The sequence below is a fragment of the Cherax quadricarinatus genome, chromosome 35 (assembly GCF_038502225.1).
Source record: "Cherax quadricarinatus isolate ZL_2023a chromosome 35, ASM3850222v1, whole genome shotgun sequence".
Classification (NCBI taxonomy): domain Eukaryota; kingdom Metazoa; phylum Arthropoda; class Malacostraca; order Decapoda; family Parastacidae; genus Cherax; species Cherax quadricarinatus.
This window is the reverse complement of record NC_091326.1, coordinates 10,021,302-10,032,072: the sequence shown is the minus strand read 5'-3', so window position 1 is coordinate 10,032,072 and position 10,771 is coordinate 10,021,302. Positions and strand designations below refer to the sequence as shown.

General features: G+C 41.8%; 1 protein-coding gene across 1 annotated transcript in view; it reads left to right on the top strand.

Moving 5' to 3' along the window:
• Positions 1–10,771, top strand: part of LOC128695040 (Guanylyl cyclase at 88E) — a 532,612-nt gene that overhangs the window by 486,710 nt on the left and 35,131 nt on the right. Inside the window, exon 15 of the mRNA XM_070091517.1 lies at positions 6,742–6,846. Within this exon, the coding sequence (XP_069947618.1) occupies positions 6,742–6,846 (105 nt within the window). The remainder of the gene's footprint in view (positions 1–6,741; positions 6,847–10,771) is intronic.

Below are 10,771 nucleotides of genomic sequence, written 5' to 3'. Positions count from 1 at the left end.
TTATTGCGAACACTTATGCACTGTTGTCTTGGTTTCAGATTACTGCTAACCAGAACTCCTAAATCTTTTTCGCAATCCGTAATATTAAGATCTACATTATTTAGTTTATATGTGGCATGGTTATTGTCCTGTCCAACATTTAGAACTTTGCATTTGTCTATATTAAACTGCATCTGCCACTTCTCCGACCACTGCATCAGTCTATTCAAATCTTCCTGGAGTGCTCGAATGTCCTCGTCAGAATGAATTCGACGGCCTATTTTGGTGTCATCGGCAAACTTGCCGATGTCGCTCTTTATGCCCTCATCTATGTCGTTTATGTAGATTGTGAACAGCAGGGGGCCCAACACTGACCCCTGTGGAACACCGCTCGTGACGCTTCCCCACTCTGATTTCTCCCCATTTATGCAAACTCTCTGCTGCCTATTTGTCAACCATGCCTCTATCCAGGAAAAAATTTCTCCTCCTATTCCATGTGCTTTAATTTTCCTCAATAGTCTCTGATGTGGGACCCTGTCAAAAGCCTTACTGAAGTCCATATACACAATATCATATTCGTTACCATGATCTACCTCCTCAAATACCTTAGTGAAAAAAGTTAATAAATTCGTAAGGCAGGAACGTCCCTTTGTAAAACCATGCTGAGATTCGTTGATTAATTTATGCTTTTCAAGGTGGCTACGAACTGCCTCGGCAATTATTGATTCCATAAATTTTCCCACTATGGAGGTTAGGCTTATTGGTCTATAGTTCGAAGCTAAGGACCTGTCACCTGTTTTGAAAATAGGTATCACATTTGCCATTTTCCACTTATCTGGCACCATGCCAGTTTGTAGTGATATGTTGAAAAGATTAGCCAAAGGTGTGCTAAGCTCCTCTTTACATTCCTTTAGAACCCTTGCATACAGTTCATCAGGGCCTGGGGATTTGTTAGGTTTTAATTTATCTATTTGCCTAAGGACCATGTCACTTGTGACCCTAATAGTGCACAGTTTATTATCGTCCTGTTCTACATAATTTATCATTACTGGAATATCACTGGTATCCTCCTGTGTAAAAACTGAGAGGAAGTATGTGTTAAAAATTCTACACATTTCCTTATCACTGTCAGTGAGCTGACCCGAGGAGCTTTTGAGTGGGCCTATCTTGTCCCTGATCTTACTTCTGTATACCTGAAAGAATCCTTTTGGGTTAGTCTTCGATTCTCTTGCAACTTTAACCTCATAATCTCTTTTTGCTTTTCTAATTCCCTTTTTTATTTCTCTCTTTAACTGAATATATCGATTTCTTAATTGCCCCTCTCCTCTTTTGATTTGCCTATATATGCCTCTCTTTTGACCAATCAGATATTTTAATCTATTGTTCATCCATTTAGGATCATTTTTGTTTGATCTGATTTCCCTATTTGGAACATAATTTGACTGAGCAGCTAGAACTATGCCCTGGAAAGCATCATATCGGCAACCATCACCACCTACCTGACCCCTATTATTATTCTTATTAAGTGGAAGCGCTAAACTCATGAGGGTTATAATGCACCATTGGGGTACGAAAGAGGTGGTGGAGCATTAGAGTTTGATCCAAGGGAAGGTAGGGTTGCCCCAGTACCCTGAATCAAGTCGTGATGGTATGGATATTGACCAAACCTAACATACTGCAAACATTGATGTTACTATCTTTATACAACATTCAAGACTGTTTAATCAAGCGCTCTCATAAACAGCCGATCAATGATATTTAAGTAAAAGAACACATGCAACTAATGTGACAGATTATTGTGGCAACGTTTCGCTCTCCAGGAACTTTGTCAAGCTGTTACAGCTTGACAAAGCTCCTGGAGAGCTAAACATTGCCACAATAAAATGTCAAATTAGTTGCATCTGTGTTCTTTTACCTAACATTTTGTCAGTAATTCTAGAATTATTATTCCCATTTATTTACATTAATTTTCTGGACTGATCGCAAGAAAAAAATATGTTGAATCAAACCATTATTTATTATAATCATTGAGAAAGTGAGACAATCAAGTTAAATTCGAGGGTAAAGAAGGCTAGCCCCAGTTACCTCGGATCAAGAGCTTTTCACCAGCATTAAGGGTTTGACACTACGAGTATCGACTTACACTATATTCTGTATCTGACCTACTGAAATATTTTTAATGTGTTGACTACAGGACGATCGATATAACAATTATAAAATTTAATGCCTTTATCCTTGTGTAAGTTCAGCAATCCCTGTATAACTATTGTATTAATTCTGTAAATACTAAAATAACTGTATAAGTGCCACAATAAATGAATAGATGCCTTAATACTCTTGTGAGTATAATCATTAGTAACTTATTTATATCTAGAAAAACTTCCTTTATTCTTGACTACGAAGATACTATGGAGTGTGAAATGTATTTTTGATATCAATACATTTATTGATTTGGTTTAACCATTGAGGAAAGATTCTGTGGATATATTATTGTGCTTTAGTGACTGATGTGTTGTGATAAAAATCCAGGAGGAAATATTATTATTTTATTTTATTCTCCCTCCTCCATACCCTTTACTCTCTCTGTCTCCCATTTACTCCCTTCCCTTAACTTTCCCTTCCGCTCGCCTTTGCTTTATCAGTTCCCTTCCTTTTATTCCCACCTACCTCCCTTGTATTATCTTATCTTTTCCATCTACTCTTCAGGACTTTCCTCCCACTTCGTATATTATTTATCTCAGTTCACCACTCGAATTTTTCTGTCATTTTTCGTACTCATTCCTTGTGTCTTCCACTAGTTCTCTTCTCATTCCATCTCCTTGAGAAGTAAAATGATGGGTCAGTATTAAAATAATCAGCGATAATTATTTCCTGTAGAGATGATGCGAGATCATAGATTCACCTGACTATACGCACACATACACGCTACCCATGGTTCCCTATCACACCCGTCTGTTATACTTCACCTACCTCGTCTCTCGCTCAGACATGCACGCTACCTTCCACACTTGCCTCTTGTACAGCAATCCTTACCTCAATTCTCACTTCATCTTGTTACCATCTGCCTCTTCCTGCCTACCATTGTACACCACGTTATACCACTCTCAAGTGACACACCACTAGATATACGAGGTGGAGTCTCTGTGGAAACTTGTTTGTGCCAGCACACACACACACACACACACACACACACACACACACACACACACACACACACACACACACACACACACACACACAATATTCTACACGAGCACGTCCACTATTATTCATTCCCACCGTCCTTATTATGAACGCACAGCTCTTCACATCCACTGGGACAGTCTTGTAGAAGCAATAACACAATGAAACTCAGATCCACACCTAATAAAGTTCCCTGCACCACACAAAGAATAACTCTGACAAATTTCTGTAATTAATTTACTCTGTAACGAAGTGTGGTGTACCCAGAGACCTTAAGGTTGTGGGGAGGATTAGCCAGGGAGAGAGAGGGAAGAGTCCGTGTCCAGGGCGCTGCCCCTGAACGAGGAACTTGACACCTCTGGCGAGCGACCTGACTGGACACCCATACAATGAGCAGTATCAGCCAGACCCAACTCTACCACGAGAGCCACCCCTCCACACCACTCTTGTCACCTACTGCTATAGGTGCTAGAATTCTCTTACCCATAACCCGCATGGATACGTCTTGTAGGTTGAGCCGTGCTGGGACTACACAAGGAAGTGTTATCAAGAGGGACAGTGGATGTGAAAAATGGCAACGATCGCAGTTATAAAGTTAGCAGGATGCCGGAGATGCTCTCACTAGACAGTGTTCGTAAGTATTAATCGATCGTGCACATCGCAACAGAGAGGCGTTAGAAGTGGAACACTTCTGACACTCAAAGGAACCATGGTATTATACCAAGTAATATGACCAATTTAGACCCTGGAACTAGGTCAGATGTGAGGCTGAATGACAAAGAGCAATGAAGCTATGGCATATACTCACTAGACAGTGTGTATGTTTTAATCGATCGCTCACGCCACCAGATCGATGCACGTGGGTGTCCAACTCTGAGATTCAGAAAAACATAGCGAACACACGGTATAACTTACAGGAGATATAAATGCCTCAAGTACACAGTAAGGCTGAATTAGACAAAAATGCACTTAACCTATGGTATGTTTTCAATTTGCACCCACATAATTGTGTTTGTAGTGGTAGAGCCACATCTCCTGTCCCCGCCTCTTAACTTTTACCAACCGGCTTAAGTGATAGCTGGCCTCCAAGGCATAATCATATCTAGTTTCTTTAGGAAGTGAATTGCACCAGAAAATACAGTCAGGAATACACTGGGAGTTACACGTTCCCACGAGAACGTTATTTGCTCTCATTCTGACCAGCGTCCTTACAATCAACACCGTTAATGTCACCTTCACTACCGTCCTTACCATCAACACCCTTTAGTGTCACGTTCACTACCGTCCTTACCAACACATCACCATTGTCACCCTCACTATCGTCCTTACCAACACATCACCATTGTCACCCTCACTACCTTCCTTACCAACACATCACCACTGTCACCCTCACTACCGTCCTTACCAACACATCACCACTGTCACCCTCACTACCGTCCTAACCAACACACCACCACTGTCACCCTCACTACCGTCCTAACCAGCACACCACCACTGTCACCCTCACTACCGTCCTAACCAACACATCACCATTGTCACCCTCACTACCGTCCTTACCAACACACCACCACTGTCACCCTCACTACCGTCCTAACCAACACACCACCACTGTCACCCTCACTACCGTCTTAACCAACACACCATCACTGTCACCCTTACTACCGTCCTAACCAACACATCACCACTGTCACCCTCACTACCGTCCTAACCAACACATCACCACTATCACCCTTACTACCCTCCTTACCAACTCATCACCACTGTCACCCTCACTACCGTCCTAACCAACATACCACCACTGTCACCTTCACTACCGTCCTTACCAACACACCACCAATGTAGCTCTCACTACCGTCCTTACCAACACACCACTGTCACCCTTACTACCCTCCTTACAAACACACCACCACTGTCACCCTCACTACCGTCCTTACCAACACACCACCACTGTCACCTTCACTACTGACCTTACCAACACACCACCACTGTCACCCTCACTACCGTCCTTACCAACACACCACCACTGTCACCTTCACTACCGTCCTAACCAACACACCACCAATGTCACCCTCATTACCGTCCTTACCAACACACCACCGCTGTCACCCTTACTATCGTCCTTACCAACACACCACCGCTGTCACCCTTACTATCGTCCTTACCAACACACCACCGCTGTCACCCTTACTATCGTCCTTACCAACACACCACTACTGTCACCCTCACTACTGACCTTACCCACACATCACCACTGTCACCTTCACTACCGTCCTTACCAACACACCACCACTGTCACCCTCACTACTGACCTTACCCACACATCACCACTGTCACCTTCACTACCGTCGTAACCAACATATCACCATTGTCACCCTTACTACCGTCCTTACCAACACACCACCACTGTCACCCTCACTACTGACCTTACCAACACACCACCACTGTCACCCTCACTACTGACCTTACCCACACATCACCACTGTCACCCTCACTACTGACCTTACCCACACATCACCACTGTCACCTTCACTACCGTCGTAACCAACACATCACCATTGTCATCCTTACTACCGTCCTTACCAACACACCACCACTGTCACCCTTACTACTGACCTTACCAACACACCACCACTGTCACCCTCACTACTGACCTTACCAACACACCACCACTGTCACCCTCACTACTGACCTTACCCACACATCACCACTGTCACCCTCACTACTGACCCTATCCACACATCACCACTGTCACCCTCACTACTGACCTTACCCACACATCACCACTGTCACCTTCACTACCGTCGTAACCAACACATCACCATTGTCACCCTTACTACCGTCCTTACCAACACACCACCACTGTCACCCTTACTACCGTCCTTACCAACACACCACCACTGTCACCCTTACTACCGTCCTTACCAACACACCACCACCGTCACCCTTACTACCGTCCTTACCAACACATTACCACTGTCACCCTCACTACTGACCTTACCCACACATCACCACTGTCACCCTCACTACTGACCTTACCCACACATCACCACTGTCACCCTCACTACTGACCTTACCCACACATCACCACTGTCACCCTCACTACTGACCTTACCCACACATCACCACTGTCACCCTCACTACTGACCTTACCCACACATCACCACTGTCACCCTCACTACTGACCTTACCCACACATCACCACTGTCACCCTCGCCAAGGTCGTTACCAACAATGACCTATGCATTAATGGGTAACTACAGAACATTATGCTTCATTAACGCACGATTGCCATTCCTTATTATTCATATAGGTTGAGTTATCCTTCACACTTCCTCCAGCTTCCCTTGAGAGGTGTGAAATAACCCATTAGAGCTTGATGGTGTTGAGATGTAGTTCCTGGAGCCGCCTATTACTTCCCTCGATCGCCAGACTGAACACACATCGAGACGCCTTTTCCACCAAACCGATTTCAGAAAAATGAATATTAAGCAACCCAAACTGTATATAAAATAAGGAGGATATAATAGATAAAATAAGGAAAAATAAGACTGAACTAATTTACCACTAAATATTCCCCAGGTTCCATATACGGCGGTATAAATATAGAAGAATTACCTAGAGTTCTTCACCCGAGACACTGGTGTTGTCCGCTGGAGGCTGCGACCCGACGCAGGCGACATCAAAGTCAGTGTTCCAACATCCGCCTTAACATCTCTTGATTACTTTAACACGTAACAAAATATTCTACTTACTACCGTCTTGGTTAATTTGGAGTCTCTTTAGTTTTTCCTGCTTAAATAATATATTTCGTTATTTTAGTTTATTATTTTTCCTGTTATTATAATTTATTATTACTATTATTATTATTATTATTATTATTATTATTATTATTATTATTATTATTATTATTATTATTATTATTATTATTATTATTGTTATTATTATTTTACTCTTATTATTGTTATATGATATACAATTTTGTCATACCATTCATTCTCATCAAAATCAATATACGTATATATTATTCTCCCTCTACCATCACTTCTTCCCCAACTTTATTCGTCTCCCTTTATTCATTTCCTCGTCAAATTTCCTTCCTTTCCAGTATTCTCTTAATTTTTCACTTTCCTCCTATTTACCATCTTTATTTACCATCGTTATAATTGTCCTCCTCTCTCTTCCTCCTCCTTAACTTCATTTCTCTTTACTATAATCATCGTTCTCGTCCCTCTCTTCTCCGCCCAACACTTCCGTAATTTTATCCTCGTCTTACTGTTCTTCCTCTTTTTCCTCTTCCTCCTTCGTTTTCGTACTTTCACCCCATCATCACATTCTTCACTATCTCAGGATCATCATCAATTAATTTTTAACCCCTCAACAGCATCACAATCCATCCTATTATTGGATATTTTTGTGAATTTACATTTTTCTTAATGCATTATTTATTTTATATAAATCTTCTATGGCAAGCTTTCCATGTTTAATTTCCTAATTTTGATATGGCAATAAAAAATATTTTTTTCTCACATTTTTTTTTAGTTTTTATTAATGTTTTTTTCCACCTCTCCTCACCATTGCTTAACACCTTAGTCACTTTCTCTCTCTCTCTCTCTCTCTCTCTCTCTCTCTCTCTCTCTCTCTCTCTCTCTCTCTCTCTCTTTCTCTCTCTCTCTCTCTCTCTCTTTCTTTCTCTCTCTCTCTCTCTCTCTCTCTCTCTCTCTCTCTCTCTCTCTCTCTCTCTCTCTCTCTCTCTCTCTCTCTCTCTCTCTCTCTCTCTCTCTCACACACACACACACACATGCACAAACACAGTCTGGACATAAATCCGGAAAGTCAGTTTTGACACGTAACTTACAGAGAAATATAAACTTCTAAGCCTGTACTGCCACATGCAGATAACACCAACTCCATAGCTCTCACTGAAACATTTACACAAACACTAAAAAGCCTGCTAGACAATTTTAAGTGGCCGGTGGATAAGTGATAACACCATCGGCTCACGACCGCAAAGATCCATCTTGGGGTGAGTGGAGACGCTGGTTATTTGTCCTTATTCATTTTTCTCCTGTTCAATAGATATCAGGATGTTAGCCAACTGCTGCGGATCGTTTCCTGATAAAGAAGGCCAAAATGCCCCAGTGAAAATAGGCCAGTAATTGGGTTTCTTGAATTATCCTGGGTTACTAACCCACTGAATTATCCTGGGTAGCTAATGCAGTGAATTATCCTGGGTTACTAATCCATAGAATTATCTTGGGTTACTAACCCATTGAATTATCTTGGGTTACTAACCTATTGAATTATCCTGGGTTACTAACCCATAGAATTATCCTGGGTTACTCATCCATAGAATTATCCTGGGTTACTAACCCATAGAATTATCCTGGGTTACTAACCCAGTGAATTATCCTGGGTTACTAACCCAGTGAATTATCCTGGGTTACTAACCCACTGAATTATCCTGGGTTACTAACCCATAGAAAGATCCTGGGTTACTAACCCACTGAATTATCCTGGGTTACTAACCCATAGAATTATCCTGGGTTACTAACCCAGTGAATTATCCTGGGTTACTAACCCAGTGAATTATCCTGGGTTACTAACCCACTGAATGATCCTGGGTTACTAACCCACTGAATTATCCTGGGTTACTAACCCACTGAATTATCCTGGGTTACTAACCCACTGAATGATCCTGGGTTACTAACCCACTGAATGATCCTGGGTTACTAACCCACTGAATGATCCTGGGTTACTAACCCACTGAATGATCCTGGGTTACTAACCCACTGAATGATCCTGGGTTACTAACCCACTGAACTAATATCTCAAGGTTTCCTTCCCTATATTACATAAACAAGTGATGGGTGGTGGTGGCTGTGTTTACAAAACTCTCTTCCGAGTATCAAAAACAAAAGTACTAAATATAACACATAACTGAAGCTGGATGTACTGACACACTGAAGCATCTAAAGAAATTTTATAAAAAACTTTATGCTTGAAGTTAGGAACTTTAAGCACAAAATAAGCAAAGTTTCTCAGAGTCTTCAGAGTCCGTAAAAGATGACGTTAAACTATTGAAGTTGAAGAGAAAGACAAGAAAACTTTTTTTTTGTCGTTAAGAAACACTACTGGAAGACAGATTAAAATTACTTATTATGTTTCACTTACAAAAGAGACACTGAAAGATCTTATTTAAACTTTTAAAATACTAAAAAAATAATTCACATTCAAATATGAAGAATTATTGTAGGTTGAAAGTGATACAATAACAATACATTATGCTACCAAACAAAGGCTGATGTATCACAGATACAGAATACCGAAACTTTCCTCTGCTGCAAACGTTGAAACTCCAAAATTTAACAACCGATCGGATTAGCATTTTCCCAAAACTAGCAGTTCATCTAGGTACAGTACAGAGGCTGACACAGTACACTGAAGTGGTTGTCTAGATGCATTGTAGGGCTGGTGAGATATACTGTCATGGCTGGTGAGATATACTGTCATGGCTGGTGAGATATATTGTCATGGCTGGTGAGATATACTGTCATGGCTGGTGAGATATACTGTCATGGCTGGTGAGATATACTGTCATGGCTGGTGAGATATACTGTCATGGCTGGTGAGATATACTGCCATGGCTGGTGAGATATACTGTCATGGCTGGTGAGATATATTGTCATGGCTGGTGAGATATACTGTCATGGCTGGTGAGATATACTGTCATGGCTGGTGAGATATACTGTCATGGCTGGTGAGATATACTGTCATGGCTGGTGAGATATACTGCCATGGCTGATGAGATATACTGTCATGGCTGGTGAGATATACTGTCATGGCTGGTGAGATATATTGTCATGGCTGGTGAGATATACTGTCATGGCTGGTGAGATATACTGTCATGGCTGGTGAGATATACTGCCATGGCTGGTGAGATATACTGTCATGGCTGGTGAGATATATTGTCATGGCTGGTGAGATATACTGTCATGGCTGGTGAGATATACTGTCATGGCTGGTGAGATATACTGTCATGGCTGGTGAGATATACTGTCATGGCTGGTGAGATATACTGCCATGGCTGATGAGATATACTGTCATGGCTGGTGAGATATACTGTCATGGCTGGTGAGATATATTGTCATGGCTGGTGAGATATACTGTCATGGCTGGTGAGATATACTGTCATGGCTGGTGAGATATACTGTCATGGCTGGTGAGATATACTGCCATGGCTGGTGAGATATACTGCCATGGCTGGTGAGATATACTGTCATGGCTGGTGAGATATATTGTCATGGCTGGTGAGATATACTGTCATGGCTGGTGAGATATACTGTCATGGCTGGTGAGATATACTGCCATGGCTGGTGAGATATACTGTCATGGCTGGTGAGATATACTGCCATGGCTGGTGAGATATACTGTCATGGCTGGTGAGATATATTGTCATGGCTGGTGAGATATACTGTCATGGCTGGTGAGATATACTGTCATGGCTGGTGAGATATACTGTCATGGCTGGTGAGATATACTGCCATGGCTGGTGAGATATACTGTCATGGCTGGTGAGATATATTGTCATGGCTGGTGAAATATACTGTCA